The 22,784-nt window shown below is 47.9% G+C and overlaps 10 protein-coding genes across 10 annotated transcripts; 4 read left to right on the top strand and 6 right to left on the bottom strand.

Annotated features, from left to right (window-relative positions):
* Positions 1-836: 836 nt before the first annotated feature.
* On the bottom strand, positions 837-2,448 carry BDV27DRAFT_132162 (peptidylprolyl isomerase). Its single transcript, XM_032067812.1, has 6 exons — positions 2,122-2,448; positions 1,969-2,046; positions 1,889-1,905; positions 1,726-1,829; positions 1,522-1,666; positions 837-1,447 (listed from the first exon to the last, which is right to left on the bottom strand). The coding sequence occupies exons 1-6, from the start codon at positions 2,230-2,232 to the stop codon at positions 1,276-1,278; spliced, it is 627 nt and encodes a 208-aa protein (XP_031925138.1). The 5' UTR covers positions 2,233-2,448; the 3' UTR covers positions 837-1,275.
* Positions 2,449-2,552: 104 nt separating this feature from the next.
* On the top strand, positions 2,553-3,394 carry BDV27DRAFT_23007 (mitochondrial 37S ribosomal protein uS13m). The gene is made up of 4 exons (XM_032076073.1): positions 2,553-2,616; positions 2,677-2,721; positions 2,780-3,046; positions 3,116-3,394. Exons 1-4 carry the CDS (start codon positions 2,614-2,616, stop codon positions 3,158-3,160), a joined length of 360 nt encoding a protein of 119 aa, XP_031925137.1. The 5' UTR covers positions 2,553-2,613; the 3' UTR covers positions 3,161-3,394.
* Positions 3,395-3,465: 71 nt separating this feature from the next.
* On the bottom strand, positions 3,466-7,951 carry BDV27DRAFT_147341 (uncharacterized protein; the record flags this gene model as incomplete). Its single annotated transcript, XM_032070724.1, has 7 exons — positions 3,466-4,802; positions 4,870-4,991; positions 5,105-5,164; positions 5,216-5,229; positions 5,294-6,095; positions 6,146-7,698; positions 7,790-7,951. 7 exons carry the CDS (start codon positions 7,949-7,951, stop codon positions 3,466-3,468), a joined length of 4,050 nt encoding a protein of 1,349 aa, XP_031925136.1.
* Positions 7,952-8,254: 303 nt separating this feature from the next.
* Positions 8,255-12,330, top strand: BDV27DRAFT_132157 (putative zinc metalloprotease). Its single transcript, XM_032067811.1, has 4 exons — positions 8,255-8,540; positions 8,827-9,794; positions 9,846-11,917; positions 11,978-12,330. The coding sequence occupies exons 2-4, from the start codon at positions 8,903-8,905 to the stop codon at positions 12,158-12,160; spliced, it is 3,147 nt and encodes a 1,048-aa protein (XP_031925135.1). The 5' UTR covers positions 8,255-8,540; positions 8,827-8,902; the 3' UTR covers positions 12,161-12,330.
* A 91-nt stretch (positions 12,331-12,421) lies between these two features.
* BDV27DRAFT_132155 (mitochondrial 54S ribosomal protein bL34m) lies at positions 12,422-13,333 on the bottom strand. The gene is made up of 2 exons (XM_032067810.1): positions 13,131-13,333; positions 12,422-13,027 (listed from the first exon to the last, which is right to left on the bottom strand). Exons 1-2 carry the CDS (start codon positions 13,199-13,201, stop codon positions 12,703-12,705), a joined length of 396 nt encoding a protein of 131 aa, XP_031925134.1. The 5' UTR covers positions 13,202-13,333; the 3' UTR covers positions 12,422-12,702.
* A 132-nt stretch (positions 13,334-13,465) lies between these two features.
* Positions 13,466-14,297, top strand: BDV27DRAFT_22989 (uncharacterized protein). Its single transcript, XM_032076072.1, has one exon. It carries the CDS (start codon positions 13,618-13,620, stop codon positions 14,134-14,136), a length of 519 nt encoding a protein of 172 aa, XP_031925133.1. The 5' UTR covers positions 13,466-13,617; the 3' UTR covers positions 14,137-14,297.
* Positions 14,298-16,117, bottom strand: BDV27DRAFT_166472 (zinc metalloprotease; the record flags this gene model as incomplete). The annotated part of the gene is made up of 5 exons (XM_032074196.1): positions 14,298-14,692; positions 14,760-14,952; positions 15,006-15,752; positions 15,808-15,990; positions 16,103-16,117. The coding sequence occupies 5 exons, from the start codon at positions 16,115-16,117 to the stop codon at positions 14,460-14,462; spliced, it is 1,371 nt and encodes a 456-aa protein (XP_031925132.1). The 3' UTR covers positions 14,298-14,459.
* Positions 16,118-16,729: 612 nt separating this feature from the next.
* On the bottom strand, positions 16,730-19,182 carry BDV27DRAFT_132153 (translation initiation factor eIF2 subunit gamma). The gene is made up of 3 exons (XM_032067809.1): positions 18,467-19,182; positions 17,416-18,402; positions 16,730-17,351 (listed from the first exon to the last, which is right to left on the bottom strand). The coding sequence occupies exons 1-3, from the start codon at positions 18,988-18,990 to the stop codon at positions 17,321-17,323; spliced, it is 1,542 nt and encodes a 513-aa protein (XP_031925131.1). The 5' UTR covers positions 18,991-19,182; the 3' UTR covers positions 16,730-17,320.
* Positions 19,183-19,251: 69 nt separating this feature from the next.
* BDV27DRAFT_132150 (putative 60S ribosome biogenesis protein Mak11) lies at positions 19,252-21,246 on the bottom strand. The gene is made up of 2 exons (XM_032067808.1): positions 20,277-21,246; positions 19,252-20,215 (listed from the first exon to the last, which is right to left on the bottom strand). Exons 1-2 carry the CDS (start codon positions 21,216-21,218, stop codon positions 19,610-19,612), a joined length of 1,548 nt encoding a protein of 515 aa, XP_031925130.1. The 5' UTR covers positions 21,219-21,246; the 3' UTR covers positions 19,252-19,609.
* Positions 21,247-21,762: 516 nt separating this feature from the next.
* On the top strand, positions 21,763-22,440 carry eaf1 (MYB and HSA domain protein). Its single transcript, XM_032067807.1, has 2 exons — positions 21,763-22,114; positions 22,198-22,440. The coding sequence occupies exons 1-2, from the start codon at positions 22,071-22,073 to the stop codon at positions 22,343-22,345; spliced, it is 192 nt and encodes a 63-aa protein (XP_031925129.1). The 5' UTR covers positions 21,763-22,070; the 3' UTR covers positions 22,346-22,440.
* The last annotated feature ends 344 nt before the right edge of the window (positions 22,441-22,784 follow it).

The raw sequence follows: 22,784 nt of genomic DNA, 5'->3' as shown, positions 1-22,784 counted from the left end.
TTTCTTTTTTCAATGTTTGCCGTCACTGTGAAAAAAGGGTTTTGCAGTTTTTTCAATGGAACCAACCGACCGTATCCTGTAGTACCTCCCTAAGTATCTAGGATCTTAAAATTTTGGTTCCTCCTTTTCTCCCCTGTGACACTTCGGTAATTAGAGAAGAAATCTTTTTCAAATCAATTAGATAACAATCAAGTAAAATCTGTCAAGATCTTCGAATCATCTACCTCGATAATATTCTTGTATCATACTATCATTTAGATACCTACTGATTACTGGGTAGTAATGGGTACTGGAGGGGTCCTAAAAAAGTACTAGTGACTTTCTTCGGGCCAATCTGAGGGGTTTCAATGAAAACCACTTGTTGAATCGGTACATTACTTACCTATTGAAAGCGATCAGATGCAACGATCATTGTCAATGATCGCATGTGTGTGCCTAAAAGTACGGGGTCTCCATGAGTGCATAGAAATCATTCGAACAAAGATCATGTCTTTTCTAGCCTTCCTTTCGTTTTCATACTCATAGATAGACGCAAATAACACAAAGGGAAATGAAACAACAAAGACATGAAGAGTCTAATCGGATATGTCTATAGCACTCTCTACACTAAGATGCTACACTCAACACAACAAAAGGGGTAAGGAAGAAAATAATAATAATAAAATAATTATATATATCAAGATAACCACTCCGCATTTGTAAACTTCCAACATGCATCATAGGAGAAGCAGAATCTGACATTTGCCACTCCTGGCAGTAACTAGTCACCTGACAAGGTTTGCCACGACCAAGTAGTTGAATTGTTACTGACCGCTTCTATGGGAAAAGCCTGAGTAGACACGCAAAGCGCGTTAGACGCTACGGGAGATATGTGCTAGTAAGTATGGAGACTAGTTTTAGGTACCCTCTACGGTCAAAATGTATCGGTGAAGTTGAATCTAATTGGATGGTTGGTCCGCGGCAACTTTTGGAAATCGTCATCCTGCAGGTCTCTTTAAACAATGCTTTTCTCATCATTTGCTTTGCACTGGCACCGTGCCTTGCAGACCTTCCGAACAGAGATCACTATAAGAGCAACGGCAACAAGGAATACTACAAATCCGGAAAGAGAATAAGAGGAAGCATAAGCGCTTGCTGATGCGGGTGCTGGTGCTGGTGAAGATGGTGCTGGAGTTTCTGATGGCTCCTCAATGATAACGATGTCTTCTTTAGAGGTCAAGAACTATCAGCACTTTTCAAACTCTTCCAAGAATCAAACATTGACCTGGAGAAGGTCTACAGCTCCTTGTGGCTACCTTTGTCCTCAGACTCCAGCTCTCCACTCTTGACGATCTTGACCACCTGTTGGGGCTTGTCGCCAGGAGCCTTGGGAACGTTTTCGATGGCTTCAACCACCTCATAACCTTCAAGGACCTCGCCGAAAACAACGTGGCGGCCATCGAGCCATCTATACCGCTTGTCAGCATGCTTTCTCTGCGAGTCTCTTCGTAAAGCCGTAATATTAATGCAGGAGATACATACGGAGTGGGAACAGTAGTGATGAAGAACTGGGAGCCGTTGGTATCCTTGCCGGCGTTGGCCATGCTTAGGAGTCCCTTCTTGGTGTGCCTGATCTTGAAGTTCTCATCCTTGAACTTCTCGCCATAGATGGACTTTCCGCCAGTGCCTTGATGCCAAAACGTCAGCCTGTGCTATACTCTTCAGGTTCGAAAAGGGGAAGCTTACCGTCACCGCGGGTGAAGTCACCACCCTGGATCATGAACTCCTTAATCACACGGTGGAAGGTAGAGCCCTCATAACCAAAGCCCTTCTCGCCGGTAGCGAGAGCCCTTAAGCGTTTGGTGTTAGTACACAAAAATATCCATATACAATATCAAGATAGTCATACCGGAAGTTCTCGGCGGTCTGTCCAGGAAATTTTCATTAGCATAATCCAAGACAAGGTATGGAGGCATTAAGGATCATTACCTTGGGAACGGTCTTCCCGTACAATCCGAGCACCACTCTGCCCAATGGCTTATCACCGTGCTCAATGTCGAAGTACACCTATACAAATTAAGCCAATGAGTATACATTGAGAGAAGCAACAATCATCAATAGCGACGTGGACAGGGTATATACCTTAGAAGTGATCTTCGGGCCACGGGGCTGATTAGCTTCTTCGGCGTGGACTAGAGCCAGTCCAACCGCCAGAACGAAGAAAAACGATAAGAAGAGGTTTCTGAAGTTCATGATAACTTAGATTGTCTCCGTTTCCTGGAGATCCTCAACAATGAGTTGGAAGAGTACAATTGGAGTGGAAGGAAGAATCGCGGGACTGAAGGGCCAGCTTTCAATTGCGGAGATGCCAAGATGCCGTTATCCTCAATGGAGGCAAAGTTTGTAATTTGGGCTTGGATATGTGTAATTTTCCTCTCGAGGGTGGTGTAAGGTCGCCCCAGAAGCTTAAATCTTACGGGGGGGTGTATTGAAATTTACGGGAGCCAAACCGGAGGAATGTTGTTGCGACATGATTTCTTCCGCGCTCCGGAGGTCAATCATTGCGCCGGAGGGACAATAGCGGAGTGCAGTTTGTCCCATTTCTAGCAGACCAGGTTCATCCAGTCAGGCAAGATGGTACGCTATCTTCAGTCACAATTTCAACAGTTCAGGGCTCACGGCTAATGGTTCACTTAGGTCTTCATCCTGGGCGTGAACTTCCCTGAGCGGAACCTCGTCAAGGCAAGCACTTTAGCCAACCAATGCACTAGTATCCTTACCAATCTGACACTTTCACCAGAAATCACTCCAGTCCTTTTTCGGTATTGGCAACAATGCCTCTTCACGCCTTCTAGCCCGCTTCCACATCCACCCCACATGCAAAGTCGGCGAACTGGCAAACAAGCAGGTCCTCGACATCACGGCCGCTTTGTCCGAGATGAAAATCGAGAACGACCTTCGCAGACAGTACCTGGATGATATCAAACGCTTGAAGGAGACGGGTACGTACCGGGGTAGACGACATGCATTGGGACTCCCAGTTCGTGGACAGAGGACGAGAACTCAGGTTGGTTTTGCTCCCATATTCATTCTCCTGTTTCTCAGGTTGTGCATGGGCTAATGCTTATCTGTATAGATCAAAACTGCTGTCAAGCTCAATCGTATGGAAAGAAGGCTCTGAGCTCACTACACCGGCTGTTTGTACTTTGTTGGACCTCGCGATCTTTATGTGGGGGGCATGGCATGGCGTTTATCTTTAATTTCTTGTAATTGAGTATCGGATACAGTTTAAAACCTCATGAGATGTACTATATCTAGAGAAGGAATATGCAGCCCAAAGAATGCTGTATCCCGTCTTTATGCCTCACAGGATTTATAAGCATCTGAAAGGACACTGAGTTGTATAGTAGCAAAAGAAAAAAATAATTAGAGAATCTCAACTTTTCATCCTATAGCAAAACGCCAGGCCCATATGTGCAACTTATTCTACGCAGAAGATAAGACGCCTTCGCCCCGATTGATCTGGATCCTCTTGTCCTCACCGGCACTGACAATGCCTACTGTTCCATCCCAGGCCACACCAAAAACTTTGACGCCCTCTCCGCCGACACGCTTGGCCTCAGATTTACCTTGTTCTTCCAGACTCTTGCGGGAAATGGAATATACACTCTCCCCAACCACACCATCCTTGTCTGTCTTCGTGGCCCGGATATCCCAAATCCGACATGTACCATCATGACTTCCACTAATGAGACCATAGGAACTCTTAGGATCACGAGCCAACGAGACAACCGCGTTTGTGTGGCCTCGCAGAGTCATGGCCGCAATTGTAGTTGCTGACACCCGAGGGTCGATTAGGGTGATATGGCGAGCGGATGTTCCTGCGGCGAGCAGGTGGTGTTCAGGGAGGTGCTCAAGTGAGAGCAGTGAGTGAGCTGTTGTCCGAGTATCCACAAGTGTAGCAGTCACTAGATCCCATGTACGCAGGGAATGGTCCCAAGAAGCTGAATAACCGACAGTAGAATCATTAGAGTCGAAGATTGCAGCCGACACAGGCGCAGTGTGGGAAGACAAGAGTGCCAAGGGTCCTCGTTGCGGGGTGGTCACAGACGAATTCAGCTTTCTCCTCTTGGAGCTCCTCAAGACAGCAGATGGCAATAGATCCTCTGGAGCGGCTGGTGCATCTGATTTCCTGGTTGACCAGAAGCCTATGCAGTGGTCTGACGAGGCGGAAAGTATGCGATTCGAAGGCGCATGTACAGACAATGAGTTGATAGGGCCCTCGTGCCCATACAACTCGAGCTGAGGCACTATATTGCCCGAGAAACCTTCCCCATCCTCAGAATACTTCCACAGACGCACTGTTCGGTCGAGACCTGCGGAAACAATCGAATTTGGGGAAATGAACTTGGCGGCTTTGATAGATGCGGTATGACCACCATCAGCGGCAGATGGAGAGGTTGCAACTATCTGAGATGACATATTCCACACTCGAAGCAGGCCATCGTAGCTGCCAGAGAGGATCCTTTCTTGGCCCGCAGCAATTGTTGCAGAGGCCAAAGCAGCGGCGGGCGAGGTCGTGGAAAGCACATCAACCGAGCTTACCCAGTCGTCATGCTCAAACGATGCAATATGCAGAGGTGGAATCAAGGCTCTCACGTATTCAATTTCTAGAGTAGTTTCCGCAGAGATACCATTGGCAGTCAGGTATTCATCGATCGAAGTTCGGAGGAAAGATCCGTTGATCAAAAATTCGAATGGAATTGGCTTATCATTGCCAAGGAGATTGTTCACCAACGTCGAGAGTGCATATCTTCGAAGACCTACATAATTAGATTTCTGCAGAACAGACACCAGGAAGATGCAAGGACCGGCGTAAGATAACCTCACCTGTGGGAACGAGAATCGGGCCGGTATTCTCAGGTAGTGCAATGTCTTCTTGTTTGCTAGTGAGCTGCACACGAACCTGCCTCTGCGCAGAGGCCGCAGCCGAAGTGGAATTTGTGCCCTCGCTCATTTTGGGACCGTAAAAGCACAAAATGGAACTGGGGATTTTGAAGCGGCGTTGTCGAAAATCGAATCGGTTCGCAGTGGGCAAAAACTGCGCAAACTGAGGAAAAAATACGGCGACCGGTGCGGCCAATTGCGCAAAGCGCGGAGATTCCCCGCAGTCAGCCTACAAGAACTATGTATACACAGCACTGTTCGTTGCCCTAGCCCTACAATCTGTAGCTACTATGGTCGAATTGCCTATCAGATTATACTCCTCTATTATATACAATACATTTGGGCCTCGTCCCTATCATCTCGAGACTCGTCGAATCTCTGCAATTGCCTTCCGCCTGTAGTCAGACTCAGCGAAAAGAGCCTCGATAAGATCAACCACCTCATCAGCCGAGAATTCTAGACGTAGTTCGCCTTCTAGCCAGAGGAACTTGATGTCGGCCAACGAACTCTCCAATATGTTGATAAGATACTGGAATTTCAGCCAGTTTCGCACGTAGACAGCGGTCATTGGTACACGTGCATGTTCATCCGCTGTCTCTAGCATGAACAGATCTTCCAGCTTAGAGACTTGGTTGCAGAAGGTCACAAGCTGTTGGGACTGAGCCTCCGATATATCACCTAATTCTTCAATCTCGATGATGATCTTGTTGATAACTGTCGAAACCAGAGAACCAACAGACTGAAGTAGAGCGGAATGTGACAGGATTGGTTGCCATTCCTCGTAGACGTCATGGATTCTATCAACAGTTGCACTGACGGCATTTTCACATTCTCCCAGGAATGGTTGCTCAGAACATTGGCTGAAGCCTTGTGCACCGTCCAGCAGGTCTGTGACAATGGTGCGCTGCGTTTGCATCTCTTTGCTGTAAGCGAATTTGCCACACTTCTCGAGCGCATCGATATCAGCATGGAGCCTGGAGAGCTTATGTTCCTCTGAAAGATTGCGCACTTTGTCAGCAAGATACAAGCTGTCGTTGTATAGGTACATTTGCCCTGAGTTGAGTTTAAGACCGTAGAACGATGACGCCGTGGCCTTGAACATGGCGAGTATCAAGGTCGGAAGCGCAAGTAAGCCTGCACCAGAGGAAACAACGCGGGAGTGGGAATGTCTGGAACAGAGTCAGTACATGTGCGGGTATCCACGTCAACATCAACTTACGTTGGCTGCGATATAGCTTCAGAGTCTTGGATTTGCTGCTGAATGATTTTGAGGATAGAATCGGGTATGTCGGTTACGGTGTACTGCTCTTTCAGTGTGACCTCCCGTGGAGAGGCATGATGTGATGAATCTTTCCCGTTGACAGGTTTGCCCCCATTTGTACTTTTAATCTGTGCGCCATCGAGTTGCTCTTCCTCATCTTCGTCTCCCCAGCCCCACGCATCGGCAGCGTCATCTTCAGCAGGTAAATCAGGTTTTGTTTCAGTTGTGTTCTCTTCGGTATCATCATCCAGACCCCATGCGCTGACATCCTCTTCATCTTCTTTATTTCCAGAATGCTTCGCTGTGGTCTCATGTTCGTTGTCGTCATCCCAGCCAGCATCCCAATCATCAGTCGTATTCTCCAGTAGAACCTGATCCTTACCAGAAACCTCCTCTTTTTCGACACGTTCTACCTGCTTCGTGGTACCTTGGCTCTCGGCCAGGACTTTGCGAACTTGGTCCAATGAATCGACTCGACGCCTAGTGAGCCATAAACGAGGCGCCTGATTGACCCAAGAAACAAGTTCTTCATACCCCTGCCACCCGAATGTCTCGATCGTATTTGTGAACTTTAAAACGTGGTTTAAGATATTTTCGAACATACTCAGGCCTTCAAGCTCTGTGGGTATGGCAGAAGACAGCCAGTAGGATATGACCTTCGACGAGATTGTTGGGATGAGGGAACTCGAGAATGAGTCCGAGATTGTTACTGGAAGGTGTTGGCGTAGGAAGCCCAAGACTGTGGCGAGGCGGTCCAAAACCTCAGGCACTGATGCCTTCGATGGTTGGGGTTCTACTCGAATTGATGTCTCTCCAACCTGGACGCCACGACTTTGTCCTTCAACTGCGGGCAGTAGAATAGGCTCGACAAGGGTAGCAATTAAGTCCTTCTCGAACTTACTTTTGCACAACGCGAGCATATCAAGGTGGACCAGAGCCGCGATAGTTTCTTCCAATGGATGCCCTGTTTTGTTCAATAAAAGTTTCCAAATCCAGGTTTGGGAGAATTGCTTACCATTGTCATTCAAAAGTGTCAAAACACTCGCCTTTCTGTCAACGTTCAGCTGCTTGCTCCAGCGGCCACGGAGGTACTCCGCAATTTCCCTCCGCAGTTCGCTGACATTTTCTAATAATACGTGCATGACAGTTGTGTTTGAAAAGAGATTGTCTTTTCTTATGGCTTGCTCGGTCGCTTCTAATGTTTCGATTGCGTCCATCACTTCACCCTCGCCGAGAATGTCCCGCCCAGCATCGAGTCGCTGACATAGTCGTTGTACCTCTTCAAGTGTGTATGTTACAGCTTGGTTGAATGCGATTTCAGTTTCAACCAATTGGAACTTGGCAGCGGCATCTTCAACCTTTAGTTGTAAAGGGGTTGTATTTTCATGCTGCGCGACAATCTCCCTCGCAGTGACACGAGATCGCTCAATGTCAGCATGAAGCTGTTTTGCTTGCGAAATCCACCCATCGGCGTCGAAGTCATTGTCTCGGCTCAGTGCAGTGATCTCCGCCTATTTGACATGAAGCATAAGTATATCGTGGATTAGTCGTAGGGGTAATAGCGCTGGTAGCAACGCGGGGTTCCCAATTGGTGCTACTCACTTCCACTTCCTCCCTTGCCTTTGATATAAGCTCTAACTCTTTTGCGAGAGCAGATACCGGAAACTCCGCGGTAATGACATTCTCAGATGTTGGGTAGGTGCCCTCCGTTACAAAACCAAGCACTAACTGGCTTATCTCCTGCTCCGATGCCTTGTGGGCCATAGTAAACGTGTTTGATTGTGACCAGCTCTGCCGTTCCTCAACGAATGATAAAGCCCCTCTGCAGACAGAACCAACGCGAGTAACCCGATCCGTTACTTTCTATCGGCAGATCGGAAACCCCCTTAGAATTGAATTGCCTGGAATGGTTGGCAGCAGTAAACAGAGGAGAAGAGGAAACGAGCTGTCAGCCCCATGTGACTTCATCGCTTTCACCGCCTTGGCCCCAATTCACGAACATTCAATTGGAGGGATTTTGGTGTACTATGAGTTGTTAATTTCTTAATTCTGTTGTTTAATTTGACTGTTTCTTTTATGTACACTCCTTATAATCCTCGTTGACCTATGCAGAGGCCATGTCCTGAGTATCTCTACATGTGTAATTGAGCATTTGTTGGCGTGGTGATCCTCCAAGACAACGGGGCCCAAACTCCACTCTCTCGCCGTCACAGTTCGAGGGTACCGAAAACCAACTGCGGCCAAACTGCCCACGACGTCCTTGGAACATTAATATCAGCTGTGAAGAAGTGTTCATCGTGCTGTCTCGATTCTTCTTACGAGGCCTGACTTGGGCAAAACCTATTCGATCCATGTAAGTTCTTATCGTCAGCTCACCATATTTGGGAAGGGGAAAAAAAAAGGGAAAAAAAAGGAACAGCCCCTCTTCTATCAAGTGGCATAAAAAGACACTGTTACCCATTGGGGGTATTATGTCAACAATTTTGTTTCAGCATGTTTTTTTTTTGGATATGTTCACCTTAGTCTGCTTCTTCAATCTCCTATTTGTATCTTAGTTTACTTTGATTTAGTAGTGAAATTTGTGCTTTATCCTGTGGTCTAGCGTTGCTATATAGTATCGCCTACTGACCCCTGTACAGATCATTGTTACAAACAACGATCGCAAATTCTGGGTTTAAGATTCATCTTCAGAGGTTCTCAGGGTCGCTTAGCAAAATGTCCCCGAGTCAGAAAAGCCATTTCAAGTTACTACAGAAATTCAAGCCGGACTACTCGCCAAGCGAATTTGTCCAGTATGAATCCGAGAGAACTGGCATGCGGGTCGTGGTCATCGACCAGAAAGGCCCTAAGGTAACAGGATACTTTGTCCTTGCCACAGAAATCCATGATGATTCGGGAGCTCCTCATACGTTGGAGCATCTGTGCTTCATGGGTTCTCGCAATTACAGGTACAAGGGATTTCTTGATAAGCTCGCCACGCGGGTTTATTCGAGTACCAATGCCTGGACTGCCACAGACCATACGGCGTACACGCTTGACACAGCGGGCTGGGAAGGATTTGCCCAGATTTTGCCCGTATACCTCGAGCATGTAATTGCCCCAACCTTGACAGACGAAGGCTGCTATACAGAAGTACATCACATCGACGGAACTGGAAACGATGCAGGTGTTGTGTACTCAGAAATGCAGGGTGTGCAGAACAACGCTGCAGAGCTGATAGACTTGAGCGCTCGTCGTTTGACCTACCCACCAGGTGTGGGCTTCCATTATGAGACTGGTGGTATGATGGAGCAGCTCCGTGTTCTCACGGCAGAGAGAATCAGGGAATTTCACCGAGAGATGTATCAACCGAAAAACCTGTGCCTGATCATCACCGGCGAGGTCGACCATGCCAATATGCTTGAGACTCTGGACAAGTTTGAAGATACCATCCTGGATGTTATTCCCAGTCCAGATGCTCCGTTCAAGCGACCATGGGTGGACTCCAAGCAGGCCCCGCCATTGGAAAAGTCTATTGTGGAGAAGGTAGAGTTTCCTGAAGAAGATGAGTCGTTTGGAGAGATCGAGATCAGATTCCTGGGGCCGGATTCTACAGATCCCGTTCAAAGTAAGCAGTAAACCCTTCCTTTCATCTCACAACTATGCTCATACTTCAAAGCTGGGGCCCTCAATGTTACACTTTTGTACCTTGCTGGATCATCCGCTTCGCTTTTAGACAACATCCTCGTCGAAAAGGAACAGCTGGCAAGTGCAGTATACTATACCACTGAAGACCACCCCTCTCTTGAGATTCGGTTCACCCTGACCAGTGTGGAAACCGATAAACTAGCTCAGGTGGAACAGCGCTTCTTTGAAGTGCTGAAGGATGCGATGGAGAAAGAGTTAGACATGAACTATCTGAAAGAATGCATTGACCGGCAAAGGCGGACCTGGAAATTTTCTACTGAAAGCTCCGCTTCCTCTCTCGCTGAGTACGTCATCTCAGATTTCCTCTTTGGAAAGAGGGATGGATCAACTCTCCTAGATGTCGCGACTTTGAAAGAGTACGATGTACTAGAGAAGTGGAGTGAGAATGAATGGCGGAGTTTCATTAAGGGATGGATTTCGGATGCTCCCCATGTCACTATTTTGGGCGTGCCATCCATGAAGATGTCTGAGACGCTGAAAAAAGAGGAAGAAGCCAGAGTGACAGCACAGAAGAAGCGTCTCGGTGAAGCAGGCCTTAAACAGCTAGCTGAGAAGCTTGCGAAAGCAAAGGCCGAGAACGACAAGGAGATTCCCAAAGATATGCTGGAGAGATTCAGCATCCCTGGGATTGAATCAATCCATTTTGTGGAAACTACCACGGCCAGATCTGGTGCTGCTTTGAAGGCGGGACGCCCTGACCATACCGCCCAGAAGCTCATAGACGCTGATGGCTCGGAAATGCCTCTGTTTATCCACTTTGAGCATATTCCGAGCAATTTCGTCCAGCTTTCCCTCCTTATTTCAGCTCAGTCTGTTCCTGTTCAACTTCGCCCCCTTCTTTCTATCTACACTGAAGCTTTCTTTAACCTCCCAGTTCAGCGTGATGGAAAAACCATCAACTTCGAACAGGTCGTTGTTGAGTTGGAGAGGGACACAGTTGGATATGCGATGGAAAATGCCAGAAGTCTAGGCAACTCAGAAATGCTGCGTATCTCCTTCCAAGTCGAGCTGGAGAAATATAACACGGCGATTGCATGGCTTCAGGAGTTGTCATGGAACTCAATTTTCGATGTGGAGCGACTGCGAGCAATTACCAGCCGCCTTCTCTCCGACGTGCCTGATTCAAAGCGTAGCGGCGATGACATGCTCGCAGCGGTGCATGTCATGGTCCACTACGCAGCTGAGTCCATCGTCCGCGCTCGAAGCACCCTAGTGAAGGCACGCTATCTCAAGAGGATCAAGAAACAGTTGGCGGAGGAACCTGAACTCGTGGTCTCCCGCATGGAAGAAATCCGAAAGGCACTCTTCCAGTTTGAAAACATGCGAGTGCTAGTCATCGCTGACCTCGAGAAGCTCAAGAGTCCTGTCTCTGCCTGGAAGCCATTTGTCGAGCGACTTGGTGCGATTTCTACGCTCCAGCCCATTACAGCAAGAAGGGCCTTGCTGAGCGAGGCCGGTCAGAAATTGGGTGGAGAGTCCTACGTGGTTCCTATGCCCACTATTGACTCGTCGTTCGCATATGCAACCGCTCGAGGCCTTGATTCGTACAACGACCCCAGGCTTCCTGCACTATTGGTTGCAATTGCCTACATGAACGCAGTTGAGGGTCCTCTCTGGGTTGCAGTTCGTGGCACTGGTCTGGCATATGGCACCAACTTTGCTTACAACGTCGACACTGGCTTTGTCAACTTTGACGTGTACCGGTCTCCTAACGCTCACAAGGCTTTTGAGTCGAGCAAGCAGATTGTCAAGGACCATCTATCCGGTGCTATCCCATTCGACCCTCTGATGCTGGAGGGATCGATCAGCAGCATCGTGGTTAGCTATGCCAACGAGCAGGCGACCATTGCTGGCGCAGCCCAGGGCAGCTTTACCCGTCAGGTCGTGCGCAACTTGCCCAGCGACTACAAGGAGAAAATGCTTCGGCAGGTTCGGAACATCAGCGTTGATGATATCAAGGGCGCTCTCCAGGACATCATTCTTCCCCTGTTTGATCCCAAGACGGCTAACATCGTTATTACCTGCGCTACTGTGCTTGAAGAGGTATGATCACAAATGACTACCCTACTGTATTAAGCGCTCAATGCTAACCTGTTCGTTCAGACTATCAAAGAAGGTCTCCAGTCGTCCGGCTTCACACCCGAGGTGCAGCCGCTCAAGGACTTCGAGGACGATTACGGCCTGAAGGTCGGTGATGACGAGGACGAGGAATCCGACGACGACGAAGATGATGACGAGTATGAGACTGGATCGGAAGATGACGAAGATGACGAAGACGACGAGTGATGCTTTTCAATAACGAATCGGGTAGATATATTTTACGATGATTGGAATGGTATACATCGAGATGTGGCATGAATTAACCGATCAGTAGATGAAGACAGGCAACTGCTGCAGCAATAGAAAAGGGCCATAGATTAGGAAACTAAATCTAATGTTTGTTTTCGTTTTATGCAGCCTATATCTACGCATTACAATCATGGTCCCATACTACAAAGAGAAATCTGTCATTATATATTTAAAAGGGCCCCGAGGAGAGAGAAAAATCCAACACATTGCACATAAAACGATCTATGTATTGTATATGGTACAGTAGGACCATCGCGTCCCGTTATATCCAAGGCATCAAAAACCTTTTCCCCGACAACGAATAAAAGAAAGCCTCAAGCCCTCGAATGACGAACAAATGAACAAAACCAAATAGCTCAACAAGCCCATCATACAAATCCCGCATGTTGTCCGATGGTATATCATCCACCGGACAATCAATGCAGTTTCCCTTCCGTTCAGCACACACACACAAGAACAAAAACGTCCCCTTAAGCCATCTACCAACTCAACGACTTGCGGCCCTTCGCCCTCCTCCGCAAAATGATCATCCGTCCTCCACGCGACCGCACCCGGGCCAAGAATCCGTGACGCCGTTTCTGCACCCGTCGCGAGGGATTGTAGGTCGCGCGCTTACCGGCCAGGGAGGCACTGGCGGAGAAAGAGCGGGTCTGTTGGGCGGAGGGCGTGGCCGCAGAGGGGAGTTGTGTGTTGCTTAGGGTCGGGAGTTGGGGACGGATGGTGGTGGTGAAGTTGGTCATGGGTCGGAGTGGTGAGGAGAGGGTGCTGAATGGTGTTGTCGTCGTGGTTTTGGGGGTGAGGTATCTGGTATAGAGCCGTTAGTACAGCGGGCCTGTTCCTGAGACTAGATGTATGGGACGTGGTTTGGGTGATGGAGTGTTATGGTAGCCCTATGCTTGTTACCTACCTCGACATGGACATCGGGGACGAGTACGTCCTCAGGGCGGAGGGCATGGCCCTGCACCGAAAGCAAAGCATTGTCGTAGATTGAGTGAGCTGTGAGCACCGAGAAGGGACCACGTAGGTTAAGAAGAAGAAGAAGAAGAAGTAGGCGGAGGCAGATGGCGTGAAATCCGGAGAGGGATTGGCTGATGGGGGTGGGAGGGTAAGAGACCGCTTGGAGATCGATTGATGGGCGGAACGAAAATTGAACCTCCGGCGGAGAGAGCACGGACCACCTGTCCATCCTAGAACTTTTTTTCTCTTCTTCGATTTTGATATACTTTAGCTCTCTGTCTTAACATTTGCGAGTGCACGAACCATCTTTCTATATTTATTTCATTTGTCAATTTACTACATAATAGACGGGCTGTTTCCAATTGCGCACAGTATACCACCATAAGGGGAGAAATTATAATACGCTATACCATAAATCGAACATCCAAACCGTCACAATGGCTACAGGCCCCTCGCCCCTCCCCCCAACGTTCATTCTCAACTCGAAGTCCATCTCCCAATCAGCGGCGCATGACTTTCTCGCTGCCTACATCGACCTTGCCGCTACAGACCCCGCATATCAACCCAACGCCGGAATCAGTGAGCATGGCCCCGTTTCGCGTACCACAGCCGCTGCGCCTAATCTCACGATACACAACTTGAAGCGCGTGAAGGCTGGCCTGGCGGGCGAAGTTCTAGGACGCGATCTGGCGCTTGCCAAGCTGGAAGAGGGAGATGCGCAGCAACAGCAGCAAGTGGGGGCGAATGGGGATTGGGAGGATGCGAAGAAGTTCCAGGAGGGTGAGAATGGCGATGCGGTGCAGGACGAGAATGATGCGCAGGGGCCGATGGAGGTAGACGATGTGGAACAGGATGCCGGTGCTCTTGATAAGGAGGAAAGGAAGCGGAAGAAGAAGGAGAGAAGATTGGCGGAGAAGAGGGCTAAAGCAAAGGCTGAGACCCAAGCCGAAGAGTAAATCCGACGGCAAAGGGAAACCCAGTGAGAAAAAGGAAAAGTATAGAAAAAAAGAGGCTGTTATGGGTCTATGATTGGAAGATTTTGTTGGCATCATTCTGCTATGGGCTTGATTCTGTTCGGTTGGGTATCAAAAGCCACGCATCTTGTATTTGGCGTACTAGAGGAGTTTTCTTTGTTTTATTACTGCTCTTTCTGAATGATGGATTCCCACACTTCTACAAAAAACACCAACCCCATCCCACAGGACCGAATAACCGAAAATTCCCAAAAAGTCTGAACACTACCGGAGAACGCGAATAAAGATAGCAGCATCAGAATAGCTCAGAGCTCGCGGTCAGCAGCTTTAACTGGCTTCTCATCATCCTCCGCCTTATAATCAGTGACCTTTCCACCCTTCCAGCCGAGCGCCTTGAGTCGCTCCGAAAGGATCGGGTGAGAGTAGTGATAGCTGGCATACATCCAGTCGGCATCCATGGTGCTCAAGTTTTGGATCTGGAGTTTGAGGAGAGACGAGGCGAGTTTCTCGGAATAGCCAAGCTTCACAGCAAACGCATCTGGGGTGATTGTTAGCCCTTGGTCATGGCAGAGTAACCTTACCACAGCAGAAGCAGGGAAACATACCAGCTTGGAATTCGAACTTGCGACTGAGGATGTTCATTAGAAGCTTGACAACGGCATCCATTGGCGCCAGAGCATCCGAAAACAGAAGGAATCCAATCATAATGGGTTGTTCGTTAATGAAACCGAAAGATTGGTACAACGACTTGTTGTTGACAAAGACCGAGAAAAGTGCAAAGATGTAGAACATGTGGAACTATAACAGTCAGTTGGACTTGTCCCGCACGATCATCAAGCAGGCCAACATACCTGAGCGATACCGAACAGCTTGGTGGTGTGGCTGAGACTCCAATGGCCCAATTCATGGCTCAGAACAGCAACCACCTCTTCGGACTCACTCTTCTCAATCAAAGTATCGTAAATAACAATATGCTTTTTCCATGGCAGTCCATAGAAATAGGCGTTGCTGTGAGCACTCCGTTTGCTACCATCAATGACGTGAAGTTCCTGGAGAGGGAAGTTCAGCTTCTTGGCGAGGTTCTCAACGCCGGTCTTTAGGTCACCAGGTTCCAAAGGCGATAGCTTGTTGAACAATGGCAGGATCACGATCGGGTAGATGGTAATGGCAAAGACCTGGACGAAGATACCAAAAAGCCACAGGTAGTAGAAGAACGAGTTACCGGTCTTCTGGACGATCTTGAGCACTGCGCTAATGATAGGCGTTCCAAGCACAATACCGAGCATCTGGCCCTTCAGCATATCCGTAACCCAGAGCTTGAGAGTCTGCTTATTGAAGCCGAATTTCTCTTCCAGGACAAAAGTGTTGTAGTACGAGATTGGCAGCGACAGAATAGTGCTAATCAGGTTGAATCCAAACAGAAACACGAGAGTTTGTGTGATTTCGCCCTGGAACCGAGAAGGGAAGTACTGTGCCAACAAGAGACCGCTAGCTCCCCACAGTTTGGGGAGGATATCACCGTAGATAAACGCAAGATTCTGAATTTGACCGTAGAGACCAGCAACGAAGCCGAACTTCGCTTTCGCGCGACCGTAAGACTGGAGATGCGGTTAGGTGTGACGCTCGACCTGGATGAATGATGGGCATCCTTACTTGACTTTGGTCGAAGACCTTCTGAGACACCTCATTCTCCAAAACCTGTGGAGGCTTTGTGCGCTGCAGGACCTTATATTGACGGAGAGACAGAAGACCTTCTAGGACAAATTGTCCCAAAGAGAATCCCACGAGGACATTCTTCCATGGGAAGAACGGGCGGTCGAGGAGACGCGCCAATTGCTATAACCGCCACGGTAAGCCAGATCAGCTATAGCTCTTTAATCATAACCGGACAGGTGTCACCGCAAAGGCGTGGGGTTTCTTCAAGGACATTTGAAGACAAGACGCTTACCTCGAGTATATACATGTTGAAGCGAACCCAACAACAGCTTTGCCTCAATGTCAAGGAAGTGCTGTGCTGTGTTGTTTGTCAGGTTGATAGGAACATTCCAAGCAAGTTGCGCTTTGAAGTATTGCGGGAGAATGGAGTGCCTTAGTCACCTGTTATTGTTACTAGTTCATTACACAGTTTTAATACGGTGGAACCAAGAATGTATCCATTGTATGTACAGTATGTATGTCATTTACCTATTGTGGTTGCCTGTGAATAAAATGATTAACAATAGCGAGTTCAATCAATAAGTGGATCGCCAATAGTCTAGTATTGGCATTTGGTAGGAATAAATTACTGCTAGTAGATTTAGCATAGGAGGGCTAGTATAGATGAAGAGACCACCTAAGCCAGAGTTAGTATATCAAATGCTATACCCTCAGCGTGTTTACGTCTAAGACTACGAATTTGAATTTATTACTCTGATTGATCAACAAGAAGACGGGATCGAATGAGAGTAAGAGACTCCGTAGCCTGCCATCATGGTTATATAGGGCTGTTTTGGTACTATCCCTAGTACTCGTTTTAGGGGAAAATATCTCTCAATTCAATGCTACATAGGTAGAAGAAAGGCTATAGTGTCTATAATGAAATTAACCATGAAAGATACTGATTATTACCAGAGCGAGTATATAACAAGGCCTTCACATCGTCCCGACATTTAATCATCTACCCAATGCTTTACTTTTTCATTGCATTCGTCATCTCCCTATAAGTAGCCCCTACATAGGTTCATGCAAGTAGAAAGAATAAGAAATAAGTAATAAAAATGAACATAGAAAAAATTTTCCACTGAACAGCGTCATAACACACGTCAAAGAAGTAGTATCCTACTCCATCCGTAACAACTTATCCCCCCAATCCATCCATCTCCTGTTGGACTTAACGGGCTCTTGGTTCTTGGGATCCTTTGCATAGGCCGCGAACGCGGAAAATCCCAAGTGTTCTTCCCCTTGACACTCCTACCAAGAAGCATGGACGGCGATTTGTCCTCCTGCGTTCTCTATTCATGGGTAAAACCAGATGCCTTCATTCCTGTGGTAGATTCCCCATGAAGCTTGAACCCTTCAAGGCCTGTTATCCGAGGAATAGAGGGAACCAGAAATTTAGATTTTCCCCATTCCCCTTCCAACGGGCTCAATCAGGTCAAGCTACATAAACACGCACATGATAGCTCGCTTAGTTCAGAATGGGTTCGAGGGTGTTACCGCTATCACACAGTTAGATCTCTATCGTCCAGGAAAGACGTATGATGGAATAGGAAGATTACTTACGCAACAATGTTTGCCCACCCGATCAGACGCCAGTGCTTGTCGATTCTGCGAGAAATGGCAATCTTCTCGCCAATTTCGGTACAAGCAGGGCTGGTCAAGCTCAGCTTGGCGGCATCGGCCTTGACGCCCATGACCTTAGCACCGGTGGCCGTAGAACCGATGTTGACCATCAGAACCTCGTTCTTGCTCAGCTTAGCAACCTTGGCCTGCTTGCCATCGGCGGTCTTGACACCCAACAACCGGCGCAGCAAGAAGTAGTTGACCTCCAGTTCGGTGTAAATGGCGGGCAGACGTCCGCGATGGCCCAGAACGAAACCGACAAGACGATCAGCACGGCACAGAGTAGGGTCCACACGAGTACCGACACCGATCAGACCACCAGGAACAGCGAACTTCAGGTCGTTGTGCTCAGCGAAGAGAGAAACAACCCGCGAGAAGATGGGGCGGCACTGAATCTTGCCGTTCTCGTCCTTGGTCACGAGACCGGGACGGATTTCCACCTCGTCGTTAAGCTTAAGCACACCAGTCAGAATGGAACCACCAGCAACACCACCCTTCAGCTCATCAATCTCGGCACCAGGCTTGTTCACATCGAATGAACGGATGACAATCATGTGCGGCGAAGCGGTGAAATCACGGACAGGGACAGGGATGTGGGAAACGAGGTATTCGTTGACAGCATCAATGTTGTATTTCAGCTGAGCGGAGATGGGGATAATAGGAGAGCCATCAGCAACAGTACCACGGATGAACTTCAAAATCGACTGATAATGCTGAAGAGCTCCTTCTTCCCTCATTAGATCAACCTTATTTTGCAAAATGATAATGTGGCTAAGCTTCATAATCTCGATAGCTGCCAAATGTTCCGAAGTTTGGGGCTGGGGGCAGGTTTCGTTTCCGGCAATCAGAAGAAGAGCTGCGTCCATGACGGCGGCACCTGACAACATGGTACTCATCAGAATATCGTGACCGGGGCAGTCGACGAAGCTGAGGGGGGCAAAAACGTTAGCAAACGGCGCTGAATAGCAGTATAGTAGAGGGAGCCACCTACGAGACATGTCTCAACAGCCTATAACGGCCTGTGCACCCATCTCTCTCACATGGAGGGTCAATTTCCTTCTCACTCTTGAAACTCTTGAAGCATGTTGGGCGAGGGCATTCGGGGTTGTCGCACTTGTAGATCTTGGCGTTGGCGTAACCCAGCTTAATTGTAATGTTTCGCTCCAACTCGTTTTTGAAACGAACAGTCTGAACCTCTGAGATAGCCTTGACCACCGTTGACTTTCCGTGAGCGACGTGTCCGATGGTACCAATGTTAATAGTGGCCTGGCGCGCAATGATTTCGGGCGACAGAGGGGTCAGGGTCGACAGGTCAAGGGTAGCGGGGTCTGGCTGTTCGGGCAACTCTGGCCGTTTGGGCTGAGAAACAGGGGGCACACTCTTCATCGCAGACTTGAGAGGCTTCTCCTCTTGGTCGAGGGGCTCTTGTTCTTCAATATCATCATGACCGTTCGCATTCAGCATGGGGGATCCCGGCTGGGATTCATCATCGGAAAAATCGCCGTTGGCAGCCATGATTGCTATGTTAGACCCAAATACAGTAGCAGTTCGGAGGAAGGAGAGAGAGGGTAATGTGGGGTGAGTAGAAAACCGGCGAGGGTCGAGAGCGTGGTGATGGATGAAAATTGCAGCTTGCGGGAACAGAGGCGATATGATAGCAGTTTGGGTCGGCCACTCAGTGGGGTTTGTTTCTTTTGTGCAGTGGAGTGAGTGCGTTGTAGGGCGGTGAAAGGCGTCTCTTCGACCTTTTTTTTTCTCGCTCTGAGTCACCGCCTCGCCAGTTGACTCAATTCAAATTGAGATCTCCGAATGAGCGAGTGAAATTTATACAACAGATTGGGGAACTTCTACAGTTGATTGTTATATATTACTTCAGAATCATTGAGTGACTCCTTCGCTTTAATTCTACCACTGACTTTGTCTATTCTTCTTTCTAGCCCGTGGTGGATGATACTATCTCCCGAGAGACCTAGCTGTGTTTATAGTCAAGGAGAAGGAAAAGATAAAAGAGCGGTTGAAGGTGCTAGACAATCGTTTCTGACAAGCATTTGGTTTTCTTTTACATTCTTCTAGTCTAACAACAAATCGTAGGGTATACATTGCAAACTGGAATAATCAACTGACATCCAAATGGTTAGGCATCGCTTTCTTCACTCTCAGACTCCTCTTCCTCGTCACTGTCTAAGCCTTCGAATTCCTCTTCGGAATCTAGAAGGCTCGAGGGGTCCTCCGAAGGCAGCATCACAAACCCCTTAAGACAGGTGATCCGATTTCCGGTTTCATAAGCATCCAAAAATTTACCCACCTGAGGGGTTTTTGAAGCTTTCTCGTCTTTGGTTTTACTGGTCTTTCCACTCTTTTCCTTGCCAGTGAGGTCTTCTCCAGGTACATACCATACGCGTATAACGCCTTCGCTATTGCCCGTGATCACCAGAAAACCGTCTTGGGGGCCTGTTGTTTCATCTTTCAGGCTTAGGACATCGAAATCTTTCACTCTCCCCGAGAAACCAGACGCTTTGCCGCCAAGTTCAGCAACGGCTTCGGCGTAAGGGATCGGCGAATCATCATCATCCTGTGGCTTTTGAAATTTTTTGGTGGAGTAGAAGATAACCCTGCCATCTTCTGTTGAGACAGCGAGTAGTTCGTCACCATCCTCAGCAGATGGATCTTTGTTGATATACTTCATTTGATGGATCTTGCTCCGGGGGTTCGGGAATATCCTGCAGATTGGGGTCGAATCCTGTGGACGTGGTTAGACTCTTGTATCATAGACCGAAGGGTAAAAAAAAAAAAACACTCACAATTCCGAAGACAACAGCTCCCCACTCAAATGCAACGGCAAATTCCTCGCCCTTAGTGTCCCAGACAATCTTCCTTCCCTCACCAGTACTCCACTTGCCTTCTTTAACTGCCTGTAGAATCTCTCTACTGAAGTTCAACACACCAGCCTTCTTACCCGTAACCAGGTTCCAAAGCCTCATACATTTCTCACCCTTCCCCACGCTAAGCATCAGTTTCATACTGGGATGCACGGCGAAGTCATTGACACCAGACGGCGATCCTCCAGGAGGAGCTGTGTCTCCGCTGGGTCTCCCTTGAACTTTCGGGCGGGGAGCTTTAATGGTAGATACAACAGCAAAGTCGCGAGTCCGGGTGACGGAGATAGTATTATCCTCTGAAGCAGCCAAAAGCTTCGAGCGCGATGGGAAATGCAGAGCCGATATACTCGAAGAGTGGTGTAGCAATGTGCCCAGCTCTCGATTCTTCGGGTTCTCGAGGATTTTGTTACCCGCGAGAGTCGGAATGGAGGGATACTGCTCATTTACCTCAAGAGGGGCGGCCGACAAAGAATAAAGTTTGATAGTCTCATCTGTTGCACCGCTCGCCAGAATGACTTTTGGCGATTCCTCGGTCGAGTCTGCATTTGGTCGAGGAGACAAGGCGAGGCAACGGATGGCGGATGCATGAGCCTCAAACAAGAAGGTATCAACGAATTGTACTGCGGACGAGTGAGCGGAAGGCTCCTTCTCATCACTGGATGAGAAACAAGACGGGGGAATGGCAGCAGTGAAACCATGCAGCACCCGTTCATATGATCCAGTGATTATTTGCACAGTGACGGCCGGTAAATCTACAGAGGATGAGCGAGTCTCATGACTGATTGTTGATTTGACAGCCTTTGATGGTTGCTGGCTCGAGACTTGAGCGTCCTTGGTTGCTTCTTCTCTCTTGCGCTTGGCCATGATCTGGAATCTTAAAAGATAATTGTTGGTTGATGTTTCACCAATGACAAATGATTTTTTCAAGATGTAGATATGCAAGCCGTACAAAAAAAGCGGGCAACTTTTTTTCTGCCAGACATTATCGGATGCATTAGGCGGTAAGATGTGGGAACTAGGAGAATCATGCCTGAGGTACCGAGATACTGAATGCGGCAATGATGGGTGAATGCCCGTAGGTGCCTTAGGGAAGGAAATTCCAAAGACAAAGGGGGAAATAGAGGGAAGAAAAATATTAGAAAACTGAGAGAGTTATTATGTTTCCTTATCTTCATTTTAGTACTTTCATAATTATTTTCATTCTATTCTATTTAATTTTAATTTTAATTTTTTTTTTTACAGCAAAAGGTCAACGTAAGTCGCCTAGAAGGCAAGGGGAGACTATGCATGCCTCAGGCTACAGCGAATGTATTTTCTTTCAAACTGGGTAGCATACCAGACTTGAGGGGAGGACTTAGGCCCTTCTTTTTCGCTCGATAACAATACCATACCTACTTACCAGTGATCACTTTTGCGCGCGCTGTTCTGTTCCCGGAACCACACGCTCTCTTTACTTACACTCCCTTTCTGCTCCCCCAACCAACCAACCAAAAACTCCCTCCATACTATCCGTGCAAAAGTCTCATCTCTACTAACACCCCCAAAAATCCCTTCAAGTCTAATCTTTGCGCGTCTTGATACTCTGCATCCCATAACAACACAACCACATCCTTTCCATCATTTCTGAGCGATTTTTTCCACCTGGATGACTTCGCTCAACCCACTCCTTTTTAATTTAGCGCGTTAATCGGATGTTGTGTTCCCGAAATAGACTCGATGCTCCGCGAAGAGCTCCTTCGGTCTAAGAACGATGAGATCGCGTAAGTAATTATTATCTCCCAGCGATCCATTCTATTCTACTGGCTCATGCGATATCGAATTATCGCTCACTTTTAATTTTCAGACGTTGTTTGTTGTCGCGGAAGCGCAAACTGAGCGAGCTCTACTTTGCGACCGTAGGCTTCGCGGGCGCGACTGAGAACCCGTCCGCGGACTCGCTATACCATCAGAAAGAACAGGCGTTCCTCGATGCCAACGATCTTTCCAAGTAAGTCTTACAACCACTATTCCTGTCAAATATTTTATTTATTTATTTATTATTTTTTCTTTAATATTGTCTTTCGACTCTTATGTTGGTTTTCTTTATTGTATCTTATTTATAATCTTTCTTTCTTTTCCTACATCAATTGTGTTCGATCACATGTAATACTATATACTTCAATTGGTCGCAATTGCTGATCGACTTCTGAAGAGGTCGCTATTTCGATGAAGCCACTCTTCCACCCTTACCTAACTATGCAGAGTTTCTATCGCGCAAGTACCAGGAAGCTGTGCAGTCACGTCCAGAACCATCGAAAGCTTCCAATGCCATTCCTATCAGTCCTCCGGCGGGTGTAGAAGCTAGTATTTCTCAGACTGCTTCTGATGCCGGTAAACAAACATCACCGTCCCGGCCGCTACCGGAACAGAAACCTCCTGGCACCGTACTAC

Source organism: Aspergillus caelatus, assembly GCF_009193585.1.
Source record: "Aspergillus caelatus strain CBS 763.97 unplaced genomic scaffold BDV27scaffold_154, whole genome shotgun sequence".
Taxonomy (NCBI): Eukaryota; Fungi; Ascomycota; class Eurotiomycetes; order Eurotiales; family Aspergillaceae; genus Aspergillus; species Aspergillus caelatus.
This window is presented reverse-complemented; position numbering and strand designations above follow the sequence as displayed.